At 34.2% G+C, this 16,339-nt stretch overlaps 6 protein-coding genes and 1 pseudogene across 7 annotated transcripts, besides 12 other annotated features; 5 read left to right on the top strand and 2 right to left on the bottom strand.

The window, feature by feature from the left end:
- Positions 1–913: 913 nt before the first annotated feature.
- Positions 914–2,942: a mobile genetic element.
- Positions 2,913–2,942: a terminal%2Cinverted (terminal inverted repeat of MuDR-2/MuDR-2B_TvMULE3 transposon ID:TVAGG3_0109540).
- Positions 2,943–4,733: 1,791 nt separating this feature from the next.
- Positions 4,734–5,369, bottom strand: TVAGG3_0109550 (annotated as a pseudogene). Its single transcript has one exon. A coding segment is annotated over exon 1 (636 nt).
- Positions 5,370–6,533: 1,164 nt separating this feature from the next.
- Positions 6,534–6,586: a mobile genetic element.
- Positions 6,534–6,586: a terminal%2Cinverted (terminal inverted repeat of LTR286 transposon ID:TVAGG3_0109560).
- Positions 6,587–6,656: 70 nt separating this feature from the next.
- Positions 6,657–7,624: a mobile genetic element.
- A 57-nt stretch (positions 7,625–7,681) lies between these two features.
- Positions 7,682–7,733: a mobile genetic element.
- Positions 7,682–7,733: a terminal%2Cinverted (terminal inverted repeat of LTR286 transposon ID:TVAGG3_0109580).
- Positions 7,734–8,300: 567 nt separating this feature from the next.
- Positions 8,301–8,687, top strand: TVAGG3_0109590 (phage tail repeat-like family; the record flags this gene model as incomplete). Its single annotated transcript, XM_051223108.1, has 1 exon — positions 8,301–8,687. One exon carries the CDS (start codon positions 8,301–8,303, stop codon positions 8,685–8,687), a length of 387 nt encoding a protein of 128 aa, XP_051108094.1.
- Positions 8,688–8,730: 43 nt separating this feature from the next.
- Positions 8,731–9,330, top strand: TVAGG3_0109600 (uncharacterized protein; the record flags this gene model as incomplete). The annotated part of the gene is made up of 1 exon (XM_051223109.1): positions 8,731–9,330. A coding segment is annotated over one exon (600 nt), but the record flags the coding sequence as incomplete, so codon positions are not given.
- Positions 9,331–10,876: 1,546 nt separating this feature from the next.
- TVAGG3_0109610 (uncharacterized protein) lies at positions 10,877–11,131 on the bottom strand (the record flags this gene model as incomplete). The annotated part of the gene is made up of 1 exon (XM_001279919.1): positions 10,877–11,131. The coding sequence occupies one exon, from the start codon at positions 11,129–11,131 to the stop codon at positions 10,877–10,879; it is 255 nt and encodes an 84-aa protein (XP_001279920.1).
- Positions 11,132–11,161: 30 nt separating this feature from the next.
- TVAGG3_0109620 (uncharacterized protein) lies at positions 11,162–11,428 on the top strand (the record flags this gene model as incomplete). Its single annotated transcript, XM_051223110.1, has 1 exon — positions 11,162–11,428. One exon carries the CDS (start codon positions 11,162–11,164, stop codon positions 11,426–11,428), a length of 267 nt encoding a protein of 88 aa, XP_051108096.1.
- Positions 11,429–12,831: 1,403 nt separating this feature from the next.
- Positions 12,832–12,884: a mobile genetic element.
- Positions 12,832–12,884: a terminal%2Cinverted (terminal inverted repeat of LTR286 transposon ID:TVAGG3_0109630).
- A 70-nt stretch (positions 12,885–12,954) lies between these two features.
- Positions 12,955–13,921: a mobile genetic element.
- Positions 13,922–13,978: 57 nt separating this feature from the next.
- Positions 13,979–14,030: a mobile genetic element.
- Positions 13,979–14,030: a terminal%2Cinverted (terminal inverted repeat of LTR286 transposon ID:TVAGG3_0109650).
- A 567-nt stretch (positions 14,031–14,597) lies between these two features.
- Positions 14,598–14,984, top strand: TVAGG3_0109660 (phage tail repeat-like family; the record flags this gene model as incomplete). Its single annotated transcript, XM_051223111.1, has 1 exon — positions 14,598–14,984. The coding sequence occupies one exon, from the start codon at positions 14,598–14,600 to the stop codon at positions 14,982–14,984; it is 387 nt and encodes a 128-aa protein (XP_051108097.1).
- A 43-nt stretch (positions 14,985–15,027) lies between these two features.
- On the top strand, positions 15,028–15,880 carry TVAGG3_0109670 (uncharacterized protein; the record flags this gene model as incomplete). The annotated part of the gene is made up of 1 exon (XM_051223112.1): positions 15,028–15,880. A coding segment is annotated over one exon (853 nt), but the record flags the coding sequence as incomplete, so codon positions are not given.
- Positions 15,881–16,339: the final 459 nt, after the last annotated feature.

Below are 16,339 nucleotides of genomic sequence, written 5' to 3' on the forward strand. Positions count from 1 at the left end.
TATTCTAGTTTCTTTCGTTTTCACTTATTTGCTTCTGTATGTCTATGTTTGACTTTTTGACATCTGTTATTTGATTTTTGAGTGAACTCAAATTCATTTGACTTTGAGGGTTATAAGCTGTTCCGTCTGCAGCTCCACCATAGCCTGCCATTTTCGCTAAAAGTGCCGCTCTTAAACCTCCACTCTGTGCACCAATAACTCGGTTTAAAAGCATAGGGTTGCTTGACATTTGTTGCAACATAGTGGGGTCATTCATAATTTGTTGTTGCAACTGTTGTTGTGGTGTCAGTTTTACTATTGGATGTTTCAATGCTCCCTTCCTCTTACGTATATTCTTACGTAGCTTACGTGGCATTTTAAGTGAAGTTAAAAAGCGGCTTTTGACAGATGTTTATATGACACTTTTTGTTCAGCACAAAAAACTACTCGGTCAAAGTGTTGTCGGTTTGGTCATTTACACTCATTACGAAGAAGTCTTGACAAAACATTTTACGAAGAAGTCTTGACAAAACATTTACGAAGAAATCTTGACAAAACATTTACGAAGAAGTCTTGACAAAACATTTACGAAGAAGTCTTGACAAAACATTTACGAAGAAGTCTTGACAAAACATTTACGAAGAAGTCTTGACAAAACATTTACGAAGAAGAAGTCTTGACAAAACATTTACGAAGAAGAAGTCTTGACAAAACATTTACGATGAAATCATGACAAAACATGAAAACATATATAATTTGTGAAAAGCTCCTGGAAGACCCGTATATATAAGAACTTCATTTATGTGGGCTAGAGGGCGCAACGCGCCTGGAAGCTCACCCCAAGAAAAAAAAACTTCATTATATCAATCATCCTCAGGGCTAGAAGGCACGAAGTGCCTGGAAGCCCCACTACTTTTTTTTTTTTTTTTTTCTTTTTTTATATATTATTTTTCATATGTATAAATCATATAATCTATATCTATGCAAATCTCATCTAAATTTTTTTGAAACAAACCGCTACCATTTTATAATGGTCCATCTTAAATTCATCATAAATTCTGTACATGTTAGTACCAGAGTCTTCAAATCTCAAACACTCTGGTACCAACATGTACCAGACGCGAGTTTCAATGCCCTCGTACGATTTCTATTAAGATCTTCTTGAATGAGAAGGTCTCATAGAAACTCGTACGAGGGCTTTCTTTTTAAATACTCTGGTACCTGCTGGTATCGAGTCGACTTTACAGCCCTTTCCCCAATTTTGAAGCTGGGGAAAGTTTTCAAGCAATGAAGGGAAGCTCTCGCTATGAGGTGAAAATCTAGAATTTTACCTCATAGCGAGTAATCCTTTGTTAATTGCTTGAAAACTTTCTTCAAATTATCAAAATTTCGAGGAAAGTTTCCTTGCTTCAAAGTAGAGATGGAGCCCTTTGAGCCACTTGCATATAGGTCAGTGACTCAAAATACACCATCTCTACTAGAAATCGCCAAAATTTGGGTCGCAATCTTTGAAATGCGACGCAAGTTTTTGGCAATTTCGCGAGGGACTTGCTCCATTTGGTGCATAGATTCACACTCTATGCACCAGATGGAACAATTCTTTCGCTGACAGCGGGAAACTTTGTCTGAATAGTTTAACATTCAGACAAAGTTTTCCGCTGTCAGGGAGGGAATGGAAGGGTAAGAGGTATATATTCATAATGTATACCTCTTACTCTTCCATTCCCTCAAGAAAGTTCAAAAAACTTGGGTGCAATCAGTTCTGATTGCACCAAGTTTTTGAACTTTATATAAGGAATTGTTGGCTATGATGTACTGATCATGAATCAGTACATCATAGCCAACAATTCCTTCGCTGACAGCGGGAAACTTTGTCTGAATAGTTTAACATTCAGACAAAGTTTTCCGCTGTCAGGGAGGGAATGGAAGGGTAAGAGGTATATATCATAATGTATACCTCTTACTCTTCCATTCCCTCAAGAAAGTTCAAAAACTTGGGTGCAATCAGTTCTGATTGCACCAAGTTTTTGAACTTTATATAAGGAATTGTTGGCTATGTACTGATCATGAATCAGTACATCATAGCCAACAATTCCTTCGCAAACAGTGGGAAACTTTGTCTGAATAGTTTAACATTCAGACAAAATTTCCCGCTGTCAGGGAGGGAATTAGAGGGTGGGAGATATATAGATAGACTATAAATCTCTCACCCTTTAATTCCCTCAAGAAAGTTCAAAAACTTGGTGCAATCAGTTCTGATTGCACCCAAGTTTTTGAATTTTGTATAAGGAATTGTTGGCTATGATGTGGATAGCCGCTGCCAGACCAAATGAATTAACCGTTGTGAATAACGTTTCTGAATCTTTATTTAAAAAGATAAAATATCACGATTTTGGCTGCGTTAAAAATCAAAGAATTGATGTTTTTGTCAAAAATCTTTTAGAAGAAGTTGCACCCAATTACTTTTATCGTATTAAAAACGATTTACTTCAAACAGGTTTTATTCCTTCAATTAGAATTCGCGAGCCTCGATTGACAGATTATAAAACAAAATTGAAAAGAGAAGTTCAATCACGTTTATAGCAAGTATTAAATTTTGTTCAGAATCAAGAAGCCAATTTGAATCCATTAAGATTTTTATTGGAAAATGCTGAAGAAAAACTTTCTCAAATAAATGAGAAGATACAAAATTCAATTACATATTTAAGATCGTTTGAAATTCCAAATGAATTGTTAGATACGTATATGTTAGAAATTAATGAATTTTGTTATAATTCTCCAGATTATATTTTAGAACATTTCGAAGAATTTTTGGAGGATTTCAAAGAAAAGAATAATTTAATAGACTAAAAAATTTATTATTTTTATTTATTGTGAATTTTAAATTGTCACTTTTTAAGTGTTACTCCCTATTGAAAGTGTCACTTTTTGGGTGTCACTTTTTCGGAAATTCTTATATACTCTCCGGATTAGCAATATGACCCCATCTCATTGTAGTTCCATAGTCTGCAGAAACAAAAGTAGGTTTGTTTCCATATTGGTTAGGTTCTGAATGAACTTTAAACAATGTTTCATTTCTATATGTTTTGTTGAAATTTAACCTTTTATTTTCACCGAGTTCAGCCAAAGATTGAACGTTATATGGTCGTAAGTAAAAAGGATTATTGTATTTGCGTACATTTTCTTTCAGTACTTCCATTCTATGCTGAATATTTTCATCTGATGTTGGAGTCTTTTGTATGTCGGCGAACATTTTTCGATATTCTTCTACTATGTCAGCCGAATTTTTCTTAGACTCTTGGAAATATTCCATATTCTCCGCATACTCTTGTTGAGGGTCAAGATTTTTCGGCTGTTCCAAATCTTCATCTAGTTCTGTGAAGTTAGTTTCCAAAGGAGGGACTTGTTCGTTTCCTTCAGGCTCTTCTAGCTGTTGTTGCTGAACTATTTCTTCCATGTCTGGTTGTATCTGAACTTCTTCCTGTGGAGTTTCTTGTACCTCATCTGCTGGCATTTCATATATTCCGAGACCGTTTTTAACAAGTTCCCTATCTAAGTCATCCGGACTCATAAACCTTTCTTCTTTCGTTCCGTCTCTATTTTTACGCGTTTCATGAAGAGAGTTGAATTATCATTTAGCTCTGACACCAAATATCTCGGAGTAAATTCATTCATGTCATTTGGATGATATGCTATTAAATCATATCCCTTAGCGAGCTTGTATTTTCCAGGTTTGAGATTATATCCCATTTGGTGCTGAACCATAAAGCTAAATAGGTTCGGGTCAGTATTTCCTTCCTTGAACTTTCTAATAGCTTCTTTATATCTGTCACTAAAGTCAAGAGTATCTGGGTAACCATAATCTTCCTTAAGCATTTTTAAGAATTCTTGGTTTCCTTTTTCTCTACTTCTTTTATGTCCTTGCTCTGTTTGTGGTTGTTGCTGTGCAGGGTTTTGAACTGTTGGTTGCTGTGCTGGATTTCGAACTGTTGGTTGCTGTGCTGGATTTTGAACTGTTGGTTGCTGTGCAGGGTTTTGAACTGTTGGTTGCTGTGTTGGATTTTGAACTGTTGGTTTTGGTTGTTGTTGTGGTGCTGGATTTTGAACTGTTGGTTGTTGTGTTGGTTTTGGTGCATGCCTGTGTCTGTGTCCATGTGACGATGTAAATGTTTTAGGTAGTCCTGGTGCAGGTGCTTCTCTTGGAGGGTTTGGTGGTATATAAGTTCCACCAGCTGGCACATATGTTCCATCTGCAGCATAATGTCCTACCTGACTTTTCGTTTTTAAGAAAGCATTTACTAGGTCTGTTTTGGTCTGTTGTAACTCTTTTTCTTGACTTTCCACAACAGTTGCTCTAACGGCGTCATAGGCACTTTGAACTGCCTGTCTCGTTGCTGCATCTGTTATTTTCGTCATATTTTGTGCTACTTCTCTTAACTCTTTGTCGAAACCTTCAGACTTCAGTTTCTTTCCAGATGAGAAGTCGTTCACTAGTTTCACCTTACTATGAAGAGCTTCGAAGGCGTTCTTAAAGTCAGCATTCATTAAAGCTTCATTTGAACTGTCTTCATCCGCTTGTATTTTTGTCCTTATTGACCCTATAAGTTGGGCTGCTTTAGCGTTGGCTTGGGCATCTAACCAGTCATTATTAGCTTTTATATATTCTGCGCTTTTCATTGCCTTTTGCATGGCTGTGTCGTTATTTTTACTTTCTTGTGCTAAGTTTTCATACTGTACGGTTTTGGTTTTGCAACTGTAAAAGTTTTTCTGCCTTTACATTTGCTTCAACTTCTTTTTTATACTCATCGCTATCCATATATGTCTTCATGGCTTTTTGTTTTATCTCTTCATCTTTCAGTACTTTATATTGAGTAGTATGGTTTTTCAAATTTATAACATCTTGTTCCATTTTTGCTACTTCTGCTGCTTTTTTGACACTTTTTTGCATATTCCTCTGTACTTAGTTCTTTCAGTTGTTCTTCTTTCTTCTTTTTCTCTACGTTTAACTCATTGAGTTTCTTTGTGTGTCTGTCATATTCTAGTTTCTTTTCGTTTTCACTTATTTGTTTCTGTATGTCTATGTTTGACTTTTTGACATCTGTTATTTGATTTTTGAGTGAACTCAAATTCATTTGACTTTGAGGGTTATAAGCTGTTCCGTCTGCAGCTCCACCATAGCCTGCCATTTTCGCTAAAAGTGCCGCTCTTAAACCTCCACTCTGTGCACCAATAACTCGGTTTAAAAGCATAGGGTTGCTTGACATTTGTTGCAACATAGTGGGGTCATTCATAATTTGTTGTTGCAACTGTTGTTGTGGTGTCAGTTTTACTATTGGATGTTTCAATGCTCCCTTCCTCTTACGTATATTCTTACGTAGCTTACGTGGCATTTTAAGTGAAGTTAAAAAGCGGTTTTTGACAGATGTTTATATGACACTTTTTGTTCGGCACAAAAAACTACTCGGTCAAAGTGTTGTCAGTTTTGTAAAATAACCATCCTATCTCATTCTATAAGGGGGAAAAGGCTTCTCAAAGTATACTTCCTTGGAACGCCTGTAACTTTTCCTCTAGCGAGGATAGACCCTTACTTGTCCGGACAAAGTTATACTATTTTGAGTGCTCTACAAAAAAGTCACCGGCTGGCTCGTCCTCAGAAATTTTTTATGGGCTAGAGGGCGCAACGCGCCTGGAAGCCCTCCGAATATAAACTTCATTTATACTAAACATCTTCAGGGCTAGAGGGCGCAACGCGCCTGGAAGCCCCACTACCCCTTTTTTTTTCTCACACCCTCCAATTCTTCCTATGGCGCCGAAAAATTTTTGGTGAAATGCGACGACATTTCACCAAAAAATTTTCGGCGCCATATAGAGAACTATAGTCTGCGAGGTACTGATTCTATCCATGTACCTCGCAGACCATAGTTCTCAGCCAAAATGTCAAAAATTTCGGAAATTCGAAATAATTTTTTTTGAGAAAAAATTAACCGTTTAACATAATATTTATAATATTGCTTATTCAATTAGACGGATTAAAAATTATATGTTTTCTTTTTATTTTTTCAATTCAATTATTAGCTGACTCGAATTTGTATAAGTTTTTTAAAATAGATATCAAAAATTAAATATAAAAAAGAAAACAATTAAGAATATTAAAGTAAATTCTTTATTAAGAAACAATAAAATGAAAATATAAAACTTTGTATGATTTGAGTGGATATTGAGAGTAATTTGTGAGTGTGCTTCAGCTGCATATGTAAGATTGTTCGGATTTAATTAAAAATTGTAAATTTTTTGTCTTTATATCAAACTATTCGACAAAACTTTGTATGATTTGAGTGGATATTGAGAGTAATTTGTGAGTGTGCTTCAGCTGCATATGTAAGATTGTTCGGATTTAATTAAAAATTGTAAATTTTTTGTCTTTATATCAAACTATTCGACAAAACTTTGTATGATTTGAGTGGATATTGAGAGTAATTTGTGAGTGTGCTTCGGCTGCATCCGCTAATTCCTTCTTCATTCTTAACATTCTTTGTTTTATTTAGAACTATATTATCTTATTTCTAAAAATAATACTGAATTTTTTAAAAAATCCAAATGTAATAAATGTAAGTGTTTATTCCTTAACTTCCTTTTTGTGATTTTTTGAATTTTCTTGTTTTTGAAATTATTTGTTAATCTCTAAGATTTTTTTCGAAGCCTGGTTCAGCGCAGAGATCTTTTGTCCATTTGGGGCCTCTTTCCCAGGCCTCAAATGGAGTCAATTTCTCCCCAAAGAGTTTGAATAATGCGGAGTGTTTCCATACCCTATTATACTGGGAAACAACATTGGGGATGAACTCAAAGACGTTCACTCCAGGGTTTGTCTTGAAAAGAGTCTCCCAACTCCTTTCAATTTTTCCATTTTCCTCTGGAGAGTACGGATGAGTTTTGAAATGTTTTATATTGAATTCTTGGCAAACCGCTTCAAAATCTTTTCCAATGAATTCTGTTCCATTATCTGTGAGAATTCCATGTGGAACTAATTTGACTAAATCAATTGCGTGACGAAATACTCTGGCAGTATTTTTCATTTCTTTTGTATCGAAAACATCCCAGCAAATAATGTATCTGCTTCTGTCATCAAGAAATGAAATTAAATATTGAAGGTTACCGTTATCGTCCTTCAGAAATTTCAAATCAGTATGCCACAATTGATTAACATATTGAGCAACGTATTCATGTGGATGTTCGTCGATTTTCTGATGCCTGTGAAATGTAAACAAATGTTGTTGATTGAAAATTTTGAAAGCATCGTTGAATGTAAATCTTTCGACTTTTTCGAAATATGATTCTTTGATCCTTTTGTATCCAATGTCATATTGTGCTTTAATTTCCAAAATTTTGTATACATCTTCCTCAAAAATTTTTTTCTTTGGTCTTCCTCTTTCTTTTATTGGATAGCCGAGTAGTACGAAAATTTTTTTCAAACGTTCTTTTCCTATTGAAAGTGTTTTTGCCGTATCTTCGAGAGTTACATTTGGATTATTAATGTATTCTTGATATTTTTCTTCAATTACGTTGAGAACCTGATCGGCGGGAACGGTTGGGAGTTGAAAAGTTTTAAGATCTTCTGGGTTTTCGAGACGAACCAAGATGTCTTCCATTTTTTAATTTGTAAATTTTTCAATTTTTCAAAAGATAATTTAAAAATACTAGTTATTTGATAAAATTTGTTTATTTTAAATAAAACAATTTTTTTGAAAAAATTATATTAATGATTTGAAGGCAAAAGCCAAAAACTTAATAGATAAAATGCTCTTTCTATATAGATCAACTTCTATTATTAAATTTATAAAAATGGAGAGATTTTGCAAATTATTTTCTAATATATTATATTTATAATCATTTTATTTATCCCATTAATAATTGTGAACCCAGAACATCTTCCCTTCAAAGTGCCAAGCATCAACACACATTCTCACTCACAAATTTTTAAAACTCATTGCCAAAAATTTAAAAAACTCACAATTTTTTTTAAATTGATAACCCTCAAACCGTTTCCAATCAATAATTTGAGAGTCTATATGATAATGTAAAAGTTAAAACATTCAAGTATTTAAGTATTTCTTTAAAATATTAAGTTTTTTATTTTTCCAATAAAATTCTAATATCAAATATTTTTATTTAACGATTAATTTTATTTATATTTTTATAGTTTTTTTAAGAAAAAATATTGTTAGGGTTTTATGGATTTTCAATTAATATACAAGATAATTCATGAATGTATATATTTCCAAGTTTTTAAGGATGCAACACTTTACATTTGTAAACTGTCAAAAATGAAGTCACGCTATTTTTCATGCATTACAGCTTTGGAGACAACAGATGGAAAAGTTTACTTCACTGACCAACAGTTCATTATAGAACATCTCATTGACTTAGAGTCGAAATATTCTAAACTTTACAACAAACACAAAAAGTTGAAAGGAAAACAAAAACAAATGGCATATGATATTTATGAAGATGTTGACGACACAACTGTTCCTGCAAGTGAAGTAAAGTCAGAGGAACCGAAAAGTGACGAAAAACCGATAGAAGAAGAGAAACCAAAAACTGAAGATAAACCAAAACCAAAGTTTAGTTTCCAAACTAAACCAAGTCAACCTTCATTAGCTGGTATGGGTTGGCGTCAAAGACTTATGGCAGCAGGCGGTTATGTAAAGTAAAGAAAAAATATTTTTTTATTTTTATAAAAATGCCCCATATAGAATGGATAGAAAGTCTGCTAGAATAAAAGCAGAGTTACAAAGATATGGTTGGAGAGTTTCGAAGAATTTTAAATATAGGAAGGGAAGACCCATAAAAGTCTATGACAAATTGTCTGGTCTTCGCTACGAAATGGATTTGGAAACAGCACGTGCCAATTATCCAAACAGACTAGAGAGGTTAGAAGAAGAACGTCTTATGGACATGCCTTTCGATGTTAGTGAACCTCAAGTTGAAGGACACGACGGCTTTGCCAGATTCTACTGGAAACATGACGAACAATTGCATCCTTTGAGAAGGAAAAAAGGAAAAGGTGAAGACGCACATGCTCCCATGGAAAGAACAAGATATGCATATGAAAAGTATCGTGAAGTTAGAAGTCAAATTACATCTGGTCGAACCTTTACAGTAAACTTTGACGAAGGAAAGAACAAAGAAGGCTTCATGGGAGTACTTGCTGCAATTCAAGACGGAAATAAGAAAGGACACAATCTCAGATTGACCATAACAGATTTGGATGGTCACATTTACTATGCACATGGCAATGAACAAACAGCCGCAAAACTTCTTGACGCTTTCAAGACTACAAAGAGAGAACAAATGGTTGACTCCGACTCAGACATTTTGAATGCAATTGAAGGAATTGCAAGTGTCAAGTTCGAATGGTACCAACCTAACCCTCAAGCAGTCAGACAACATGCTGGATACTTCCCCTTCATAAATAAGTCTGACATTGACTTGACAAGGTATGGAATTTACAATTCAATTGAAACAATTGTCAATGAACCTTGCATTCTTACATGTCTCAGGAACTCTGGTCTTGTTACAGATGAGAAGATGAAGTATCTTGAGTCATGTGTGAAGACAAGGTACATTCTCAGAGGTCAATTGGCAAAAATTGCACCGTTGGCAAATGTCAATATCCGAGTCAACATACCTACAGCTAAAGGTTCTTCACATGACGACTATGTTGTTGACAAAGACTTACCATGGTTGAAGATTGTAATTGTCCACAACCACTTCATGTTGAACGAAAGTCTTACAAACCCATTCTTTGGTAAAAGTAAGTGCAACATTGTCAGAGCTGTCAACATTCTTTTCAAGAAAGGTTTGTTGGAACCAATTCCAGATGACAAGCTGACAGAAACTTTTGTACCAAAAGACGAAACAAACTTTTCATTGTTAGCAAGACCAAAAGTTGTTCCAGACAAAGTTCTAGTACAAAAGAAGTACACGGTTCCACAAGGGGTTGGTATGTTCAGATACCAACCTGAACCAGAAGAACTTCCAATGAGGTTGCAAGAACTTCAAGATGCTATAAACAAACTTCCATTGAGACATCCAATTGACGTCAAATTATATTGGAGAGCATCTGAGTTAGGTCAGAAGGTTTTATATGAAACAGGTTGCTTCGACGATGTTTATGAGATAACAGGAGAAGTTTCTCAGAAGATAAGAGACTCACTTGAATTTCCACAAACTGGACCAATTGGTTGCAACAAGTTCGACTCAGATGAAAAGATATACTATGTCGACCTTAACGCTGCATACATGAGGTTTGTCCAATATATTCCGACTGGAATTCCAAACGAAGATGGTGAGTTCCCGGGAAGGAACTATACAGTTGGAAAAGTCATACAACAACTGTATGATATTAGGAAAGCTTCAAACCCCAAACTTGCAATGACACTCAAATTGCTTATGAATTCGACATGGGGATATTCCATTAAGAAACCTCAAGAGATGAAGAGTAAACATTATGAGAAGGTCGACAACTTTGTTGAAAGGTTTTCTCCTTTTGTTTTGAAGTACGAATTCACTCAAGGTCAAAGTGGCTTAGTAACCACATTAAAACCTATTGTCGAACATTGGTCTTACCCTCAGTTCGCAAAGGCAGTCCTTGACAACTACAATGAGTTCTTCTCCGAAGTCAAATCCAAAGTCAAGGTTTACTATGAGAACATTGACGCACTCATGACGAACGAAGAAGGCTATAACAAACTCATTGAAATGGGAATGGTCGGTGAAAAGATGGGTCAATTCAAATTGGACAAAATTTTCACCGAAGTTCATGTCCTCTCCAAGCGTAAGTACTGGGGTGTTAAAGAAGATGGTGAAATAGTTAAACATTGCATGAAATAAAAAATTTTTATTCGAATTTGAATTTAAATGTGGGAATTCTTGGGAACGGGAAAGGCTTATTTACTTGAGGAACAGGTAAAGGTGGTGGAGGTGGTGGCAACCAGTCCATTTTATATTCCTTCCTAGCTAATTTCCGTTTAATTTCATGGTCGCCCTCGGAGTCTTTGAATCGGACAGGTCGAGTTACACCATTCTTGGTCTCAAACTCATATATAACCTGTTTGTCTGTATTTTCGTCGACTATGGCACGAGACACGAACATTGACCAAACGGACAAAAAGTGTCATTTCGGATGGTCAAGCAGCCAATCGCATTCGAGCACTTCGAAGAAGCCTTACGTTCCAAGGGAGAGGGTGTCTGGTGCAAGGCAGAGGTCATGAGACTCTACGAGCAGTACATCCTCAATGCCTGGGAGGACAAATCGTCCTTGAATTGGCAATTCTACCAACTCCTCTGGGACGACCTCCTACGCAACTGGGAAGATAACGAAAGAGCCCAATTCAAAGGTCGGGAGCTAATTTTCCAAATTACCATTAATAGTGCCTACTTATCCAACTAAACACTTAAATTTACTTGGGGTTTCCCCCTAAAATATTTTTTTACTCTTAGAACCACTCGAGGTTCTCCTTACGGTTGTTGAGCTTGTCACCGTCAATGTGTCTGACCTTCGTCTTCTTGCCTGGATTTGGAACCCATTGAATTGCGACAAGCTTGCCCATGGAGTGTTGTGCATGAAAAATAGCGTGACTTCACTTTTGACAAAAAGTGACACTATTTCTGATGGTTTTGTCATTTATTTGTCAGATTTATAAATGGATAATAATGCTGTAAATCAGATATTAATTAAAAATATTTAAGATTTATGTTCGAATTGAAAAGCAAAATGATATTTTTTTAATTGAAAAACGTTAATATCTGATATTTTGAAGTTTTTAATATTTGTTAGTATCTTAAATTATTGAATGCATACATTTTTTATGTTCTCAATTTTAAAAAATTGTGAAGAATTTAGTTTTTTGGAGATGGATGTTTAATATTTGTGAGTGAGAATGCAAGCAGGAGTTTGGTACTTTAAGGCTAGGTTGAGATAGATTTCCCATTATATTATCTGTGAATATTTTGCTTGAAAATTCAAGATATAAAAATATATTATCAAAAAATTTTATATTTTTAAATACAATAGGGTGGAAATATAGTACGATGAGATAGCAATGATATATTTTATAATGGGAGGTAATCTGAAGATAAGTAGCAAATTTTATGCGATTTTGATTGGGAGTTGGAGGGTGTGAGTACTATAGCATGTAATAGTATCTCACACCCTCCAATTCTTCCTATGGCGCCGAAAAATTTTTGGTGAAATGCGACGACATTTCACCAAAAAATTTTCGGCGCCATATAGAGAACTATAGTCTGCGAGGTACTGATTCTATCTATGTACCTCGCAGACCATAGTTCTCAGCCAAAATGTCAAAAATTTCGGAAATTCGAAATAATTTTTTTTGAGAAAAAATTAACCGTTTAACATAATATTTATAATATTGCTTATTCAATTAGACGGATTAAAAATTATATGTTTTCTTTTTATTTTTTCAATTCAATTATTAGCTGACTCGAATTTGTATAAGTTTTTTAAAATAGATATCAAAAATTAAATATAAAAAAGAAAACAATTAAGAATATTAAAGTAAATTCTTTATTAAGAAACAATAAAATGAAAATATAAAACTTTGTATGATTTGAGTGGATATTGAGAGTAATTTGTGAGTGTGCTTCAGCTGCATATGTAAGATTGTTCGGATTTAATTAAAAATTGTAAATTTTTTGTCTTTATATCAAACTATTCGACAAAACTTTGTATGATTTGAGTGGATATTGAGAGTAATTTGTGAGTGTGCTTCGGCTGCATCCGCTAATTCCTTCTTCATTCTTAACATTCTTTGTTTTATTTAGAACTATATTATCTTATTTCTAAAAATAATACTGAATTTTTTAAAAAATCCAAATGTAATAAATGTAAGTGTTTATTCCTTAACTTCCTTTTTGTGATTTTTTGAATTTTCTTGTTTTTGAAATTATTTGTTAATCTCTAAGATTTTTTTCGAAGCCTGGTTCAGCGCAGAGATCTTTTGTCCATTTGGGGCCTCTTTCCCAGGCCTCAAATGGAGTCAATTTCTCCCCAAAGAGTTTGAATAATGCGGAGTGTTTCCATACCCTATTATACTGGGAAACAACATTGGGGATGAACTCAAAGACGTTCACTCCAGGGTTTGTCTTGAAAAGAGTCTCCCAACTCCTTTCAATTTTTCCATTTTCCTCTGGAGAGTACGGATGAGTTTTGAAATGTTTTATATTGAATTCTTGGCAAACCGCTTCAAAATCTTTTCCAATGAATTCTGTTCCATTATCTGTGAGAATTCCATGTGGAACTAATTTGACTAAATCAATTGCGTGACGAAATACTCTGGCAGTATTTTTCATTTCTTTTGTATCGAAAACATCCCAGCAAATAATGTATCTGCTTCTGTCATCAAGAAATGAAATTAAATATTGAAGGTTACCGTTATCGTCCTTCAGAAATTTCAAATCAGTATGCCACAATTGATTAACATATTGAGCAACGTATTCATGTGGATGTTCGTCGATTTTCTGATGCCTGTGAAATGTAAACAAATGTTGTTGATTGAAAATTTTGAAAGCATCGTTGAATGTAAATCTTTCGACTTTTTCGAAATATGATTCTTTGATCCTTTTGTATCCAATGTCATATTGTGCTTTAATTTCCAAAATTTTGTATACATCTTCCTCAAAAATTTTTTCTTTGGTCTTCCTCTTTCTTTTATTGGATAGCCGAGTAGTACGAAAATTTTTTTCAAACGTTCTTTTCCTATTGAAAGTGTTTTTGCCGTATCTTCGAGAGTTACATTTGGATTATTAATGTATTCTTGATATTTTTCTTCAATTACGTTGAGAACCTGATCGGCGGGAACGGTTGGGAGTTGAAAAGTTTTAAGATCTTCTGGGTTTTCGAGACGAACCAAGATGTCTTCCATTTTTTAATTTGTAAATTTTTCAATTTTTCAAAAGATAATTTAAAAATACTAGTTATTTGATAAAATTTGTTTATTTTAAATAAAACAATTTTTTTGAAAAAATTATATTAATGATTTGAAGGCAAAAGCCAAAAACTTAATAGATAAAATGCTCTTTCTATATAGATCAACTTCTATTATTAAATTTATAAAAATGGAGAGATTTTGCAAATTATTTTCTAATATATTATATTTATAATCATTTTATTTATCCCATTAATAATTGTGAACCCAGAACATCTTCCCTTCAAAGTGCCAAGCATCAACACACATTCTCACTCACAAATTTTTAAAACTCATTGCCAAAAATTTAAAAAACTCACAATTTTTTTTAAATTGATAACCCTCAAACCGTTTCCAATCAATAATTTGAGAGTCTATATGATAATGTAAAAGTTAAAACATTCAAGTATTTAAGTATTTCTTTAAAATATTAAGTTTTTTATTTTTCCAATAAAATTCTAATATCAAATATTTTTATTTAACGATTAATTTTATTTATATTTTTATAGTTTTTTTAAGAAAAAATATTGTTAGGGTTTTATGGATTTTCAATTAATATACAAGATAATTCATGAATGTATATATTTCCAAGTTTTTAAGGATGCAACACTTTACATTTGTAAACTGTCAAAAATGAAGTCACGCTATTTTTCATGCATTACAGCTTTGGAGACAACAGATGGAAAAGTTTACTTCACTGACCAACAGTTCATTATAGAACATCTCATTGACTTAGAGTCGAAATATTCTAAACTTTACAACAAACACAAAAAGTTGAAAGGAAAACAAAAACAAATGGCATATGATATTTATGAAGATGTTGACGACACAACTGTTCCTGCAAGTGAAGTAAAGTCAGAGGAACCGAAAAGTGACGAAAAACCGATAGAAGAAGAGAAACCAAAAACTGAAGATAAACCAAAACCAAAGTTTAGTTTCCAAACTAAACCAAGTCAACCTTCATTAGCTGGTATGGGTTGGCGTCAAAGACTTATGGCAGCAGGCGGTTATGTAAAGTAAAGAAAAAATATTTTTTTATTTTTATAAAAATGCCCCATATAGAATGGATAGAAAGTCTGCTAGAATAAAAGCAGAGTTACAAAGATATGGTTGGAGAGTTTCGAAGAATTTTAAATATAGGAAGGGAAGACCCATAAAAGTCTATGACAAATTGTCTGGTCTTCGCTACGAAATGGATTTGGAAACAGCACGTGCCAATTATCCAAACAGACTAGAGAGGTTAGAAGAAGAACGTCTTATGGACATGCCTTTCGATGTTAGTGAACCTCAAGTTGAAGGACACGACGGCTTTGCCAGATTCTACTGGAAACATGACGAACAATTGCATCCTTTGAGAAGGAAAAAAGGAAAAGGTGAAGACGCACATGCTCCCATGGAAAGAACAAGATATGCATATGAAAAGTATCGTGAAGTTAGAAGTCAAATTACATCTGGTCGAACCTTTACAGTAAACTTTGACGAAGGAAAGAACAAAGAAGGCTTCATGGGAGTACTTGCTGCAATTCAAGACGGAAATAAGAAAGGACACAATCTCAGATTGACCATAACAGATTTGGATGGTCACATTTACTATGCACATGGCAATGAACAAACAGCCGCAAAACTTCTTGACGCTTTCAAGACTACAAAGAGAGAACAAATGGTTGACTCCGACTCAGACATTTTGAATGCAATTGAAGGAATTGCAAGTGTCAAGTTCGAATGGTACCAACCTAACCCTCAAGCAGTCAGACAACATGCTGGATACTTCCCCTTCATAAATAAGTCTGACATTGACTTGACAAGGTATGGAATTTACAATTCAATTGAAACAATTGTCAATGAACCTTGCATTCTTACATGTCTCAGGAACTCTGGTCTTGTTACAGATGAGAAGATGAAGTATCTTGAGTCATGTGTGAAGACAGGTACATTCTCAGAGGTCAATTGGCAAAAATTGCACCGTTGGCAAATGTCAATATCCGAGTCAACATACCTACAGCTAAAGGTTCTTCACATGACGACTATGTTGTTGACAAAGACTTACCATGGTTGAAGATTGTAATTGTCCACAACCACTTCATGTTGAACGAAAGTCTTACAAACCCATTCTTTGGTAAAAGTAAGTGCAACATTGTCAGAGCTGTCAACATTCTTTTCAAGAAAGGTTTGTTGGAACCAATTCCAGATGACAAGCTGACAGAAACTTTTGTACCAAAAGACGAAACAAACTTTTCATTGTTAGCAAGACCAAAAGTTGTTCCAGACAAAGTTCTAGTACAAAAAGAAGTACACGGTTCCACAAGGGGTTGGTATGTTCAGATACCAACCTGAACCAGAAGAACTTCCAATGAGGTTGCAAGAACTTCAAGATG

This window comes from Trichomonas vaginalis, chromosome IV, assembly GCF_026262505.1.
Source record: "Trichomonas vaginalis G3 chromosome IV, whole genome shotgun sequence".
NCBI classification, from domain to species: domain Eukaryota; phylum Parabasalia; order Trichomonadida; family Trichomonadidae; genus Trichomonas; species Trichomonas vaginalis.